General features: G+C 41.9%; 1 protein-coding gene across 2 annotated transcripts in view; it reads right to left on the bottom strand.

Annotated features, from left to right (window-relative positions):
• Positions 1–4,867: 4,867 nt before the first annotated feature.
• Positions 4,868–17,381, bottom strand: part of LOC140191110 (sterile alpha motif domain-containing protein 1-like) — a 90,357-nt gene continuing 77,843 nt past the window's right edge. Inside the window, exons 5-7 of one of the 2 annotated variants that reach the window (XM_072248212.1) lie at positions 12,001–12,094; positions 10,400–10,511; positions 4,868–8,156 (exon numbers count right to left, since the gene is read on the bottom strand). In XM_072248212.1, the coding sequence (XP_072104313.1) occupies positions 8,007–8,156; positions 10,400–10,511; positions 12,001–12,094 (356 nt within the window). In that variant the 3' untranslated portion in view covers positions 4,868–8,006. Of the gene's footprint in view, positions 8,157–10,399; positions 10,512–12,000; positions 12,095–17,381 lie in introns of those variants that run through there. The other variant, XM_072248213.1, reaches the window with a different exon arrangement.

The following is a 17,381-nucleotide window of genomic DNA, read 5'->3' as shown; positions in this document are numbered from 1 at the left end:
ATAACTGGATGATGACCAATTTCACTGATTTGACCAAAGGATGTAGGAAGTGTGAACCAGGACAAAAGGCAGCCCTGGGAACAGTACAGAATCATGAGGACGAGGAGAACGTTTTTCCTTCTCCACCATTCAAGAGGATTGTGGCAGGTCTCTCACGTCAGCCACTTTGCAGTGCTCATCCCATATATCTTCATTCTTTTCGTATATCTAAACATCTCTGTACAAATATACTCAGAAAATTCCAAAAATTATCATCCTTCTGACAAATAAATTCCTTTTCATCTTTCTCCCGTTCAGCCAGCACCTTATTCTGAGATGGTAGCCCCTTGCTGAGACACCCCCACCCAGGAAAAACGTCAACTCTTCTTCGGCCTTGTCAATTCCTTAGGAATTTTGTACTTTTCAATGTGATCACCTCACAGTCTTCTAAACTCTGGAGAGTTCTGGCCCAGTCTGCTTACCCTCCTCTTACAGGGCAAGCCCACCATCCCAGCAATCATCTACTGAACCCTCACTGCACTCCCTCGATTGCAAGTGTATTCCTCCTGTACCCGTACACAAAATTTGGGATGCAGTTTCGTGTTATCTGATTTTGTACTCAAACCTACTTGCAATAGATGCTGCCACTCCGTGCACTTTCCACATTTCTTTCTGTTTCCTCATGTTAACGTTCAGCAACGCATGGAAACAGTTGTACAACTCTCTCTGGTCACCATCACCTTTAGATCCCTTATCACTTAGAAATACTTCACCTTTTGTCTTTATGGCTTTGATGTGTTTATGCCTTATAACTTCAAAACTTTGAATTAATTCAAAGATACGGAAGTCCAAAATGGGCTTTTAACTTTGTCTTTACTTTAAGCAAGGCACACGCATGTGGTAGTGCGATGACGTATGCAATTAACGCATTTTTACATATGTCTTAATTACTTAAACAATCACAAATGCCTAACCAACCTATATATATACACACATATAAGATTACTCAAATACCTGTTAGATTGTTGAAAAACTAGCTTAAACTGTTTATCTTCCCCTGAAGCCACTTTGCATCCTTCTCACAGCACAAGCTGACACCTAGTTTCGCATCATCTCTTCAGACAGAATCGAGGATGGCACTTTTCACTTGTGGCTTTTGGAATGTGCAAAGGTGCAGACTCTCCACGGTTGGTATGTGAGCTGCCTGTCAGAGTGGGAGGGTGGCTACTCTGTGAGGTGATGTGCTTCTTCTGTCACGTGCGTGGAGCTTGCACAGACTCACGCATGGTTTTCGATACCATCCACCTCCTCTGTGAGGTGTCATGGACCGGGGTTGGCAGGAGTCACTGGGGAAGATGCATTTTCTCTAGAAGCCTTTGAGATCATTTTTGAATCATTTCCACCGTACAGTGATCTCTTCCTTTGACCAAGTTTGAAATAAGGAGTAAACACGAAAAAGTCATGGTTTCTTTTCTTCTTCTTCTAGATTTTGTATTGCATTGAACTGCTGCCGCTAAGTTAACAAATTTCACGACACATGCCGGTGATAATAAAACTAATTCTGAAAGTCTGCAGATGCTGGAATTCCAAAGCAACACACAGAGAATGCTGGAAAAAAGTAAACAGTCAACGTTTTGGGCCAAGACTTTTGTTATGCTTGTTCTTACTAAAGACAAACTTGGTGCAGGTAAAAACCAACACATCTTTACTTGGGATACGCCAGCAATGGCTTCAGCCCAACACGGGTGCGTGCGACCAGCTCAACCATGTCACTTCCGGTTCAAAGTGAACCACTTGCATCGCACACTGGAAACTGGAGTTCTTTATCATGTACACACATAATAAGACAACCCTTTTTCAGGACTGAGTTATTCTTCCCCCTTCCTTCTCAGTCCTGAAGAAAGATCTTGGACCTGAAATGTCAACCGTTTACTCTTTTCCATAGACGCTGCCTGACCTGAGTTCCTCCAGCATTCTGTGTGTGTGGCTTTGAAATAAGGAGTTAAGAAACCTGCCTGTACAACATAACCAACTCAGTATAACCAAGGCATCAAGGTTGATGAACCAACCTTAAAAACCCTAGCACTATCTCCAAGTGTATTTCTTTTCCTCCCTCTCAGCTTGCTCTAATGTTGTTATATTGACTTTGCTGTGCAGGTTACCTATAGCTTATGTTAACTTATTTCTGTTGTGTTTGTAATGTATTGTGCTGCTGCTGCAATGAGATAATTATCACAGCATTTATAGTCATAGTCATACTTTATTGAACCCAGGGGGAAATTGATTTTCGTTACAGTTGCACCATAAATAATAAATAGTAATAAAACCATAAATAGTTAAATAGTAATATGTAAATTATGCCTGTAAATTATGAAATAAGTCCAGGACCAGCCTATCAGCACAGAGTGTCTGACCCTCCAAGGGAGGAGTTGCAAAGTTTGATGGCCACAGGCAGGAATGACTTCCTATGACGCTCTGTGTTGCATCTCGGTGGAATGAGTCTCTGGCTGAACGTACTCCTGTGCCCACCCAGTATATTATGTAGTGGATGGGAGACATTGACCAAGACGGCATGCAACTTCGACAGCATCCTCTTTTCAGACAGCGCCGTGAGAGTCCATTTCCAACCCCACAACATCACTGGCCTTTCGAATAAGTTTGTTGATTCTGTTGGTGTCTGCCACCCTCAGCCTGCTGCCCCAGCACACAACTGCAAACATGATAGCACTGGCCACCACAGACTCATAGAACATCCTCAGCATCGTCCGACAGATGTTAAAGGACCTCACTCTCCTCAGGAAATAGAGACGGCTCTGACCCTTCTTGTAGACAGCCTCAGTGTTCTTTGACCAGCCCAGTTTATTGTCAATTCATATCCCCAGGTATTTGTAATCCTCCACCATGTCCACACTGACCTCCTGTGCATGCATGCCAATGGCAGTAACATTGAACTTTATGCATCTGTTCATAGGTGGGCATCAGTGCCAGAGTGCCTAGAGTAAGTGTGCCAAATAAAGCAGCAATGAAAACAGTCAAGAGCTATAAGACAAATGGTGGATAGAGAACAGGGTGATCCTTCTCCCTGAAGCACAAACAGCTGAGGGGTGGCCTCATAGAGGTATATTAAACCATGAGGTGGATGATCACAGTCTTTTTCCTGGGGTAGTGGAGTCTAAAAATAGAGGGTATAGATTGAAAGTGGGGGGGGGGCAGATTTAAAAGGCACCTGAAGGAAATTCTTTTCAGAGACTAGTGGGTATGTGGAACAATTTGCCAGAGGAAGCTGTAGAGCTGGGTCAAATGATAAAGTTTAATTTGTGTGGATTGAGAAGATTTAGAAGGACATGGGCCAAACCCAGGCAAGTGGGATGGATAAGATAGACATCTAGGGTTGGCATGGGCTAGTTGGACCGGAAGCCTGTTTCCATGCTGTGTAGCCCTCCGATGTCCATAAATTAGTCAGGATACGGGATGTAAGGAAAATTTAAATAGAAGGGAAAAGTCTCTGAGTAAAGTTGCAAGAGGAAACTTGAAAATCATTTGCAAGCATTGAATATGTAAGAGAATAGAGGAAAGATGAGGTTCGGTAACAATAAGGATATTGTCCTGTGGAGGCAGAGCACACAGTAGGCAAACAGGAGAGTTGAATGGTGTTGCAACAACCTTGCACCCAACATCAACAAGACCAAGGAATTGATTGTGGATTTTAGGAAGGGGAGTGTGAGAGAACACACAGCAGTCCTCATTGAGAAGCAGAGGGGGGAATAACTTCACTCACTGCAGTAGTGAGCTGTTCCCACAACCTACAGACTCACAGGACACTTCATCTCACATTCTCAATATATATTGCTTGTTTATGATTATCATTTTTTTTTCTTTTTATATTTGCAGTTTTTGTGTTTTGCACATTAGTTGTTTGTCTTGTGTGTGGTTTTTCATTGATTCTGTTGTTTCTTTGCATTTACTGTAAATGCCCTCAAGAAAATACATCTCAGGGTTGTATATATTGACATACGTAATTTGATAATACATTTACTTTGACTCTGAACTAATGACATTCAGCAGGAGTATGTGAAGGGAAAGTCAAGTCTGTGTGTAAAATAAAAAAACTGAAAATGCTGGATATTTCACATCGGGTCAGGCAGCAGCTGTAGAGTGAGAAACAGATTTAACATTGCAGGTCTTGGAAAAGTTAAAAAATTCAACAGGTTTTAAATTGCAACAGCAAGTGTGTAGCAGTGTAGGTTTGTGGAGTAATTGGTTTTATTATTGTCACATGTACTGAGGTACAGTGAAAAATGTTATGGTTGGCATGTTATTCCGGTAGGTCATTGAGGCAGTTAAAAACGAATGTAGAATACTGTGCAGCAGTATAGGGAAAGCACAAAGCAGTTAAACAAATATAGTGTATGGGGCACATTGGGAGATGAAGAATTCATCTTTAACATACGTTCAACACTGATACAAACAGTGCGGATTGAATGACAAGCAGTGGTGGCATTGGCTGAGAAAGACTGGTAAAAGTTAGTGAACAACAAAAGGTTTGTCTGGAGGATGCAATTAGAAGACAATGAATGAATTCTGACATTAATGAAAAGAACAACTGCTATTTGCTAGTGCTCTCAAATCTCTCCCCCGTGTCATGTGTAGAATTACACCTTTCAGCTTTTACCGTTACCACTTCCCAACCCCACAGTACTGAACACTTACAGAAAGTAGTTCCTAATGACATGTCCCATTATTTTATTTCAATAGATTCAGTGCTGATGTTTGCTTGATAATATTGTAGTGATTCAGCTTGGGATATTTCACGCTGCTAAAGGGTCTGTATAAATGTTGCTACAAATGAATAAGTTATAATGAGAAATTTACAACCAGCCAACCAAAATAATTCTGAATCAATTTTATTAGACATTTTATTTTCATATTGTTTCTTATTGCTTAAAGCATCTCAATTAGCAAGAATAAACTCTAAAAACCCACTTTACCCATTTTGTGCATTCCATTTAAAACACATGGCTTTTATTTTTTATAAATTCAAATAATTCAAACACACTTAAAAAGTTCTGTAAAGCGCACTGAGAACTGCTGTTTGCACAAAGGATACCAAGGCTCGATAGCTCAGATTCAATCTGGAATTCAGTCCCACTAACAGGAAACAGGGCCACATCTGAATGGCTCTAAGCCATCCTTGTATCTCCATATGGAGGTGCATTGCATAGGCTGGAAACTTAATGCCAAATCATAGCACCTTTGAGCAAACAAACTCAGTGGAAAAAAGGTGCCTGTAATGGGGCCCTGCTTCAATAAAAGTTCAAGTATAAGAACTGACTGAGCAAGACAATTCTGGAAACTGCAAAGCAAATGTGGAGTGCAAAAGGAAAGCTGAATTATTATCCACCCACACTAGAAACAAGTTCATGACGCACACAAGTAGCGGTAGAGAGGTTCTCCATTTCATTCCCATTATTTGCTCTTCCTTTTCAGCAATTCCCAAAGTGTGCAAGACTTTCTTTGCATTAGCCTTGCAATGTTTCCCCATCTTAGTAGTTACACCTGGAATTATTTTCTCTTTTGGCACAAGTAGACAGGCTGGAACAAGTAGACAAAACTTTAAAAGTTACAGCTAGGCTGTTCTGCGGTGATGTCAGGAAACACCTTGACAGAATAGAGCAAATCTGGGAGTCTCTCACAGCTATGAGATTGAGAATCACTCAACCATTTCAAGACAAGGATTGACAAGTTTAGTGGAGAAGGGTATTGAAGTCAGAACTCAGGCACACATTTGAAGTTAAGACACAGTCAGTCGCAATTAAAATTAAATGCAAGAACAGACTCCAGAGCCTAAGCTGTCTCCTTGTGTTCCTCTGTGAGAATGGGAAAGCACTCAGCCTTCAAGGCGCACATAAAAAGAAGAGTTAATCAAAGGTGTGTTGCCTGTACACATTGCAAAGGGACACGGTGATTATGCTGCAACCACTAAGTTGGCTCTTCCTGAAACCAGTCCCTTCCTTTCAGAGGAGACACAAGTCACTGCAGACTCTAGAATCTGTACAGCAGATGACCTGCTGGAGGAACTCAACAGACTGAGCCACCTCTGTTCGGAGAAAGGAACCGTCAACATTTTGAGTCACGACTCTGTATCAGGATAGGTGATATGGGGTTTTGACCAAAAATGTCAGTATTTCCTTTTCCTTCACAGATGCTGCCTGACTCTCTGAGTTCCTCCAGCAGACTATATGTTGCTTCCTGTTTACATTTCATTAATGCAATTAAATCTTTTCAACCGAATAATGACCACCATAAACTGGGACTAATTTTCATTTCTTTCAAGAAGTGCTTCTGACATGAGTCTTTATGATGAATTATAGTTAAATCTAATGTGGGGAAGTACCCTGTTAATCCTCAGCCTTCATCAGCTATGACTAAAGGCACCTTCTGGTTTAATAGTTTTTAAACAAATTCTGACACTGTGAAAGGTAATAAATCTATCAAATGGCACCTACTGAATTGCAAATGAAAACAAATCAGTCAGCTCAGACATATTTAAACTGATACAGAACCAGCGAAAGGTCCCGGAAAAAAAATGCAAACATTTACAAAATTGAAAAGCTAAGTCACATTTTAACTGGGTGAAAGCTTTCACAAAAGAAATCTTGCGATCATCTATTCTAAATTTTGCTCCAAAAATTATTAGGAAATGAATTCTAAGCAAGAAATTGTTTAAAGCTGTCACATCTACAGAGCAATATTGTATTCAAACTCCAAGCTGATAACCCACTAGTTTGATTAGGTATATACAAATGAACATCCTGCGAAGTTGCAAATCAAGACTGAATATATTTTCAGATGAAGCAGGATTAAGGAAAACTCTGTACCCATTTTAAATGTGTACGTCCTGACCCAGTTTGTTAAATATGCACACCCAGCCCTGTAATGGAAACTGCCAATGTAAACAACATAATGTAATTATATCCCTACAAGTGGTAGCACAGAAACATATATGGCTGCAGATATAATCTGACAAATTTACTCATCCATTATCCATTGAGAGTACAGATAGAAGAATTTATAATAGAAAAAGAGCAAGCAGAAGCAAGATTTATAATATAAATATATTTCTTTTAAATTTTGCAAATTCATTCACAAACACACAGTCCTGCATGTGAGAGCAAGCAGTCATAACCCCTGCTCTCAGGATTTCTATTTAAGGCTTTCATCGAATTTTGGAATATACACGTATCTAATATAATAAAATCTTTAAAAATATACAAGAAACACCAGTGACAACCTAGTAACTCGAAGTAAAACTTCAAAGTGACAAACTGAAGGTGGTGTAAAGATCAGAAGACAAAGCACGGAGATACTGTTTGTAACAATCCCATCACATCTTAACTTGTAGGCTCAATGAAGAAATGTTTATATTCAGCTTGAAAAGTATTCCTGTTATTAGGAAGCTACAACTGGACTGTCAGCTGCTGCCTGACTGTAGGAAAATGCTGAAACTGTTAGATACTATAGGCTGAACATCTGCTCATTTTCCATTGGGCTTTCTGGTTTATTTGGAGAATTCCTCCAAGTGCATTTCACGCTGCCCTTTGTGCACAGATCAAGAAGGATGAAGATCAGGTCCTGCAGAACGGCCATTCTTTTACTTTTGAACAGTATTTCACCCACTTGCAGAACAGCACACTCACATTAGCCCATAGGGCAATTCCACTCCATCAGCAAAGAAATGAGATCACACGAACAGCCCAACACAGGGAGCATTGCCAAGCCATGGAAAAGATATAACTCCAGTTCCAGGTTGGACAAATGGTGCTAGAAAGTGCTAGACACTTCCCAAACAATATAGAAACCCAACATTTTTCTTAAATGAACTTCTTATTCCTGGCGGCAGTCCCCCTGCCATTTTAAATAGGATGAATTTAGTTTGGGAGTAGACCGAAGTGAGACTGCAGTGAAGAGCGTGCAGACAGTAGCCAGACGAACAGGCCAAAACCTCTGCTGACAGAGGCACACGCTGATCAGCATGAAGGTGTTTCATTGTTAAAGTGATGCAATTGCAGAACCTTGATATGGTATTCGTATATCTTTAGTGCTGGGCCCAATTTAATTGCTAGTCCTGTCAAAACATCATTCCTCTTCATCAGAAGTAGAGACTTGCCGTCGATCTCCTGCAGTAAAGAAGATTAACACTTGTCAGTTGGCAGTGGTGATTTCAATACAATTACACCATAAGCATCTTGGACAATGAGGTTCCTAGAGTTTACATTGAGTTTAAATGCTTGTTCAATAGCATTGTTTCAGCTGCAGCTTGTAGACTCCGGGATCCGAGACCCTCTGAGTCCAAGTCCAACATTCTCCTCGGTCGTGGTTCACAGCATCTTGTGCCGCTGTCGCAGAATCAGAATCGGGCTCCTGTCACTGTCTGACATGACATTTACTGCCAAGTACAATGCAAAGACTCAAAATTACTATAAATTACAAAATAAATAATAAATGCAAAAAACCCCACGGAATAATCAGGATTCACGGATCATTCAGAGAGCTGATGGCAGAGGGAAAAAGCCGCTTCAGAATCCAGTGCAGCCGGTGTAGAGTTTGCAGATCCTCTTGGTGACTGTGTGACTTCGCTCACCATCCCCAACACCTGCTAGTGCAGGAGTGCCAAAAAAAAAAAAAAGGGGGCTTGATGGGTTTGCGTGAGAAAGGAAGTTGCAGAGATACAGCGTAAGGAGAGGGGAATTGAACTGATGGGATGGGTCCCCTGGCTGCCAGGATGGACCCCATTCATACAGTGCTTTTGATAAGTTGTTGATAACTCAGCATCATTTTATCAAGTCCCTCAGTAAGTAATGTCTGGGTCTCAACAAAGGCCAATTAAATCATCATCTATACACCCATTGGGACAGTACAAAGTTCAAAGTATATTTATTATCAAAGTATGTACAAATTATACAACCTTGAGATTCATCTGCTTACAGGCAGCCACAAAACAAGAAACCCGAAAGAACCCACTTTAAAAAAAGACCAAGAAACACCCAATGTGCACAGAGAGAAAAGAAACACAAATCGTGCAAACAACAAAAGCAGGCAACAGCATTCAGAAAAAACCTGAGTCCACAGACACAGAGCCCAGAGCAGCGAGAGCAAGCCCACAGCCTCAGCCTCAGCCTCAGTTCAGGGCAAACTGCAGTGAAGCCAGGAGCAGCCGGAGCAGTCTCACAGCCTCGGTGCAGCGGACACAGAAGGGCGAGCAGAATCGGCCCAGCCCTCGCCTCTGGTCCCAGCACCCTGCCTATTCAGTCTATCTGGGCCAGCGTTTAAAATGCCCAAACACTGGGTCATCCCCTGCAGTAGGACCCAGGCCCTGCTGCAGCGATACACTCTGGGCCCGGACTCAGCTGCCACGTTCTGGCCCATACTCCACTTTTCCAAATCGGCCCGGCACTTAAGATTGATCCAACCTGGTTTAGGCGGACGGGCTGTAAAACTCTCCGAGCTGATCCCCTGAACATGGAGGGCTATCAGCCTCGATTGGTCAACAAAACTGTTATGGAAACAGCAATGAAGAACCTGTCTACACCCCTGTGCGATGGCATTCCTGAGTGTGCAACAGTATTCCCGAGACCCCACCCAGGACTTGCGTGGCTGACAGTCGTTACTGTTATGATGGAGGAAGTCCTGAACACCGCTAAAACCAAAACTGGTTTCTGGAATGGCTGAAGACGAACAGAGATGGAGGATCCTCAGTGCTGCCCTACACGCCAGTGACGTAACGTGCAGTAAGCGCAGCTGCTGATGTTACCACCTGTACTGTAGCTCTTGATGTGTGATAATCCTAAAGCTGCCCTGCTGGACGTGGTGAGTGAAACCACTGTAAAGTTTTGTTTTGTAAAAGAACACAAATTTTTCATTCAAAGTTCAAAAAAAATTTATTATCAAAGTATATATATATGTAAGGACCTGTTTTCAAATAAATAACCCCTTTTGACAGCTGGTTATGTTTATGCTGGAATCTGCAGTGTTCCCTTACATATTTAAATCTGCACCCATTTTAGCTAGTTATGAGCCAACTGTTTAGGTGGCGCTCTCCTAGTAAAATATTATTTTGTAGCAAGCAGCGTTTATAGTTTGCAATGGAAGTCTAACAGCCCACATGTGGAACGTTTATAGTTTGCAATGGAAGTCTAACCGCCCACATGTGGAACCCATTTGGCAATAGCAGTCAGTTGTAAATTAACTGGAGCTTCCTTGTGATAGTATTCTTCTGCGTCTATTGGGCACAAGGCAAGTATTTTTAATGGGTAAAAGTCATTTCAATACAGAGTTCATGTGAGTGCTTTAACATCTTTAAGAATTCATTCAGAAAATAGAACCATTCATCATAAAAGTTGAGAGAGGATTTCATACTCACTTGGTCCTCGAAAGCAACAGCTTGTTCTGGAAATCCTGCCTCCTTAAAGTAATTCACCACGTCAGTGATGCTCCATTCAGTCGGGTCTACTGACTTCCCTTCCTCTTCTAAGCTGTTGACAGAGAAGCCACAATAAGTCCTTCCTGATACCCTCATGTTTCACACTTCCATCAGAGCCTGACAGGAATTGCTTTTTAATGATCATAAACACATATAGGGTACATCATAGGGTCCTGATGCAGGGTCTTGGCCTGAAACATTGGCTATTTATTCCTCTCCATAGATGCTTCCCAACCTACTGAGTTCCTCCAGAAATTTGTGCGTGCTGCTTCTTAACAAACTGAGATGTGTAGGTGAAGGAGATAAAGGAGTGGTTACGATTGTGAAAACCAAGCTAAGAAGGATCAAAAGCTAATGGAAGGGGTTAACATTTAAAAATAAATCTGCCCATGTCAATGATCCTAATCCTACTGCGGTACAGAGAAAGAACTCATTAGGCTCAGGGTTACTTTCCAGACACCGAGCTACAGCTCTCCTGTAGCTGACAGTCTGCCTCTCGCTTCAGCGTCACTCAATCATACCAGCAGGACGCAGAGTCAAATCCCAGATGTTCATTTGCATCTCCAGCTGGCTCTGCATCAGGTTTCAGACTTTGAGTCACAGCCCGCATTTTAATTGGGGTCAAACTCTGGATGTCGAGACTAATTCACTCTCAAGCTAAGGGTCAAGGCCAAAGTATTCAATCACCATCTATATGTGGTTTAAAATGAATCATCTGTGAATTCCTTATAAAAAAAAATCCAACAAGGAGATACAAGAAACACAGAAACTATACAAAAGAAAAAAAAACATACAAGGGAAAACTCAATAGAAGTTGATTATAAATTGTGTAATATTAATTTAGATTAAAACGTGGACTTTACAAGTTATTCACTGGATAATCCCAGTTAATTATTTAACAAAAGGGGTACTTTCATCAATTTGATTTACTACAATGTTTAACATGGCACATCTCTTCAAAGCTAACCTTAGATGTTAACTGGTGTTAGCAAAGGAAGACTGTAAATTTAGCATTGCTTTAAACATGTCTTTACCCATCCAAAGTATGACAGACTCAGTAATTTGATGTGGTTCAATATCAGAGGGCATGTATTGAAGGTGAGAGGGGGTAGGTTCAAGGGCGATGTGAGGGCTAAATTTTTTACTCAAAGTCACGGATGCCTAGAATGTGCTGCCTGGTATGGTGGTAGAGGCAAATACATTAGAGGCTTTTAAACTATGTTTGGATAGGCACATGGATGTAAGGAAGATGGAGGGATATGGACACTGTGTAACTTGGCAGGATTAGTGTTTGAATGTCTTTGATTTCCTTTTACTTGGTTATGGCACAACACTGTGGGACGAATGGCCTATTCCTGAGCTGTACTGTGATATGTTTTATGTTCTATGTAACAGCCAGGGGCACTGCTCTCGACTCATCTACAGAGACAGAACGTACAATGTGCAGACTAATTATTACTGGATTATAGATGGGCTAGGGCCATTGGGATAGGTAGCAGCAAGAGTACTAGAACACTGAACTCTGCGAGTGGTTTACTTACAGGTGTTTGTCTGAGGGGCCATTCTCTTCAGGGACCATCTCTACCGGAGAAGCTGATGGCGTAAGCAGACACGAGGCCCCACCAACCTCAGGAACTGTCCAACAAGAGTAAAACACAAGTATCAGACACTGTGCAGCAGGCCCTGATCAACCATAATGGCATACATCTCCGGCTACAAAGCCTCAGGCAGTGAAACAATGAGACTGTGAACTGCCACAGACTTCAAGGACTTAAACAGTGCCTACAGAAAGTATTCAAACCACCCCCCCCCCCCAGAAGATTTCACGTTTTACTGTTTTACAACATTGAATCACGGTGGATTTAACTTGGCTTTTTTTGACACGATCAACAGAATTTCGTATCAAAGTGAAAACAGATCTCTATGAAGTGATCTAAACACAAAATAATTGATTGCATAAATATTCACCCCTTCAAGTCAATAATTAGTAGATGCACCTTTGGCAGCAATTACAGCCTTGAATCTGTGTGGATAGGTCTCTATCAGCTTTGCACGTCTGGACACTGCAATTTTTCCCCATTCTTCTTTACAAAACTGCTCAAGCTCTGTCAGATTGCAAGGGGATCGTGAGGGAACAGCCCTTTTCAAGTCCAGCCACAAATTCTGAAGTGGCTTACGGTCTGGATTCTGACTTGGCCTCCCCAGGACATTAACTTTGTTGTTTTTAAGCCATTCCTGTGCAGCTTTGACTTTATGCTTGGGGTCACTGTCTTGCTGGAAAACAAATTTTTTCCCAAGTTGCAGTTCTCTTGAAGACTGCATCAGGTTTTCCTCCAGAATTTCCCTGTACTTTGCGCATTCATTTTACCTTCTACCTTCACAAGGCTGCCAGGACCTACTGCAATGAAACATTCCCACAGCATGGTGCAACCACAACCATGCTTCACAGTAGGGATGGTGTGTTTTTGATGATGTGCGTTGTTTGGCTTATGCCAAACATAGTGTTCCGTCTGATGGTCAAAAAGATCAATTTTGGTTTTATTAGACAATAGAACCTTCTTCCAGCTGACTTCAGAGTCTCCCACATGCCTTCTGGCAAAATCTAGCCAAGATTTCATGTGAGTTTTTTCCAACAGTTGCTTTCTCTTTGCCACTCTCCCATAAAGCTGCAACGGGCGAAGCACCCGGGACACATTGTCGGATGTGCAGTCTCTCCCATCTCAACCACTGAAGCTTGTAATTCCTCCAGAATTGTCGTAGGCCTCTTGGTGGCCTCTCTCACTAGTCCCCTTCTTGCATGGACATTCAGGTTTTGAAGATGGCCTGCTCTTGGCAGATTTACAGCTGTGCCATATTCTTTCCATTTCTTGATGACTGACTTAACTGTACTCCAGGGGATAATCAGTGACTTGGAAATTTTCTTGTATCTATCTCCTAATTTGTGCTTTTCAATAACCTTTCTGCAGAGTTGCCTGGAGTGTTCTTTTGTCTTCATGGTGTAGTTTTTGCCAGGATACTGACTCACCAGATACAGGTGTATTTTTACTACAATCAATTGAAACAGTTTGACTGCACACAGTGAACTCTATTTAACTAATTACGTGACTTCTAAAGCTGCACCAGTGATGATTTGGTATGTCATTTTAAAGGCAGTGAATACTTATGCAATCAATTTATTTTGCGTTTTATATTTGCAATTAATTTAATTCACTTTATAGAGATCTGTTTTCACTTTGGCATAGAAGAATCATTTTCTGTTAATCAGTGTCAAAAAAGCCAAATTAATTCTCTGTAATTCAATGCTGTAAAACAAGAAAACATGAAAACTTCCAAGGGGATGTGAATAAGTTTTATACACACTGTACAGGGAAATCAATCCACTGAACATGCCAGCTTAGATCAAGTACAGGACAGCAAGCCCACTTATTGAAAGAAGAGGAGGAATAGGGATAAGACTTGGAATATTCAGATTTTCTTTTCATTAAAGTGACTTGATATATATATTTTCTAATCTCTTAAAATTCTAAATGTTTAGTGTAAATTTGTGCTTATTGGCTTGAAGTCTGACAGCTTTGTTAACAGATAAGCTTTGAGGACTGGCTCAGCTGAAGGCCAAAGGATTTTTTTCTGGACAGAACTTGCTACGTACAATCAGATCAGTGCTAGCAATGCTGAAGGACTGGTTGAGAGTGCACAAAAAACCAATCTGCAGAAGATGACAACTGATAACCTCAGTTTATTGAACATAACAAATACATTAATAAATTACTAGTAAGAACCTCCCAAATACAACATTTCAGATACCCACTCCAGTGGAGATTGAAGGAACTGGGTTGCACTTCTCAGGACTCGGAAAACGAAGAGGAGATTTAATAGAAGTGTTCAAAACTATTCAGAATTTAGAGTAGTTAATGAATTTCAAGGCCACTTTCTTCTTAAGGGCGGGGGAGGGGCATGCTAAAGGCTTACTTTGCAGTGCATCAAAGCGCAATTTGGCTCTGGCCACGCTGCAGCTGAATCTAGAACTGCTGGAGGCTCAGGACACCCAGCATGACCGAAGGGTCCTTACATCTTTCCTTCTGTGTGTTGCACTATTGCAGTGCCCATGAAGCAATGTACTACATGGGTTTGCACAGGGTCAGGTACTGAGGGAGGAGAAAGGTTTAGTAGGTGTGTTGGGGATAGTGGTGGGAAGCAAGGGCCATGTATGGAGGTGCATCTGGGGAGGGGGGAGAGGGTTGACAGTGAGGTTTGGGGCAGAGGCAGAAGGTGAGAAGATAAATACGGGATATTCCCTGTGGGGTTCTTAGACTTGTACAGGGACTCGCTCACGGAGCCTGCTTTTACAGCATGGGTGCCCTACAAGAACTAATTTCCTCACAATGATCTAAAACACCCTTATACTGACAACTACATAGTACAACCTGTTCTGATGTGGACAGCACATCAATGGCACAGGTGGGATTTGATCTTGGAATTGTCCAAGCAATTTTCTGGAGTGCTGCAATTCAAGATGGAAATAATCTCAGTAACATTTCAAACATGTAACGTTGTCACAAGAATACTGCTCTGTGTACAGATTTCTGTTCCAATGTTTCCACTATAGAAGCCGGTGAGTAGCATACGCATGAAAATACTCAGCAGGTTGGGCTGCACTGGTAGGAAGGGAAACTGAGCTAACATTTCGGGTCAAAGACCTTTCATCAGAACTGGGAAGGAGACAAAGAAGCTTATGAAGCTGCATACAGATTGATGGAAGAGGGAATATCTCTGATGGGGTAAGTCCAGGCTGAGCATGGGAATAAGCTATAAACAATGTTATTTGGTCCTCCAAGAGGACCACACCTTGTTGTGGTTTGGAAGCTTGCGTGCATTAATGACCCAGAGAGCCATGTTTGTCCAGGGTCAGGGCCTTGTGCTTTGACTCTTGTTAGGGTCACCCATACCAAACAGGTCAAAGGGTAGAGGACAGACTAAGAGTGGTCAACCAGTGCTCCAGGTTAAGGGTTGAGCTCAGGACTAACAACCCTGACTGGTCAAACAAAACTTTTATGGAAACAGCAATGAAGATAACAATCTGTGTGCAGATGGTATAGAAGATGGCCAAGGACAGACAAAGATGGAGGTCCTTCATTGCTGCCCTAATGCCATGACGTAGTGAGCAGCAAGGTCATTTGATGAATGAGTGAAGGGGAAGTTAGGAATGGCAACGTAACCAAAAAGGAATAAAGACAAAGGGACGTAGAAGTTGGGAAATGCAGAGCAAAAGAGATACCCAGCAGTTCAGTCTGGAGAAGCTGCTTTAATTCTCCAACCCACCTCCACTCTGACCTGTTGGTCTGTACCCTCCTGCACTGTTACAGCAGGCACAACAGAAACTTGCGGAACGCCACCTCAACTTTGGTCAAGACATAAATATCATAACTTTCTGGACTCAATTTTTCAGTCCAGAGGAGGGATCTCATTCTGAAATACTAACTGCCCATTTCCGTCCTCAAATCCTGTCTGACCCGCAGAGGTCTATCAGCAGCTCGACCCAGTTTTTGTTTTGCTGCAGACTCCAGCATTGATCCCATGCTCAGCCCAATTTTACCCCATGGGAAACATCCCCTCCACCCCACCTTCTCAGCAGCTTAGCAAGCTTCCCTGTCTGACAAAGGATCATTGACCATTAAGTAGTGTTTCTTTTCCCAATGCAGCCTGGCCTGTAGAGTATTTCTAGCATTTTCTGGTTTTATTTTAAACAACACACAGATTTAAGCAATTGCTTAACAGTAGGGAACTTCTAGAGTCATACGATCAAATAAAAGTAGTGCACAGAAACAGACCACTCGGCCCATCTAGTCCATGCCGAAACCACTTAAACTGCCTACTCCCATCGACCTGCACCAGGACGATAGCCCTCCATACCCCTACCATCCACATACCCATCCAAACTTCACTTAAATGTTGACATCAAGCTCGCATGCTCCATTGGTGTGGAGCTCATTCCACACTCTCATGATTCTCTGACTGAAGTTTCCCCTCAAGTTTCCTCTTAAAATGTTCACCTTTCACCCTTAACCCATGACCTCTGGTTGAAGCCCCACCCAACATCAGTGGAAAAAGCCTGCTTGCATTTACCTTACGTACATCCCTCATAATTTTGTATACCTGTCAAATGTTTTGTGTTCCAAGGAATAAAGTCCTAACCTATTCAATCTTTCCTTATAACTCAGGTCTTTCTGACCTAGCAACATCCTTGTAAATTTTCTCTGTACCCTTTCAACCTTATTTACATCTTTCCTGTAGGTAGGTGACCAAAACTGCAAACAATACTCCTAATTATGCCTCACCAATGTCTCATATAACTTCAACATAACATCCCATCTCCCGTACTCAGTACTTTGATTTATGAAGGTCAATGTGCCAAAAGCTTTATTTATGACCCTATCTACCTGTGATGCTACCTTCAATGAATTATGGACCTGTATACCCAGATCCCTTCGTTCTACCACACTCCTCAATTTCCTATCGTTCACTATATAAAACCTACCCTGATTGGTCGTACCAAAGTGCAACACATTGCATTTGTCCGCATTAAATCCCATTTGCCATTTTTCAACCCATTTTTCCAGCTGACACAGATCCCTCTGCAAGCCATGATAGCCTTCCTCTCTGTCCACTACATCCCCAATCTTGGTGTCAACCACAATTTTGCTGATCCAGTTAATCACATTATCATCAAGATCATTAATACAGATGACAAACAACAATGGACCTAGCACCGATCCCTGCTACGTTCCACCAGTCACAGAGGCAACCTTCTGCTACCACTCTCTGTCTTCTCCCACAAAGCCAAAATTTAATACAATTTACTACCTAATCTTAAATGCCGAGTGACTGAACCTTCTTGGCCAATATCCCATGTGGGACCTTGTCA

This window comes from Mobula birostris, chromosome 32, assembly GCF_030028105.1.
Source record: "Mobula birostris isolate sMobBir1 chromosome 32, sMobBir1.hap1, whole genome shotgun sequence".
Lineage (NCBI taxonomy): Eukaryota > Metazoa > Chordata > Chondrichthyes > Myliobatiformes > Myliobatidae > Mobula > Mobula birostris.
This window is presented reverse-complemented; position numbering and strand designations above follow the sequence as displayed.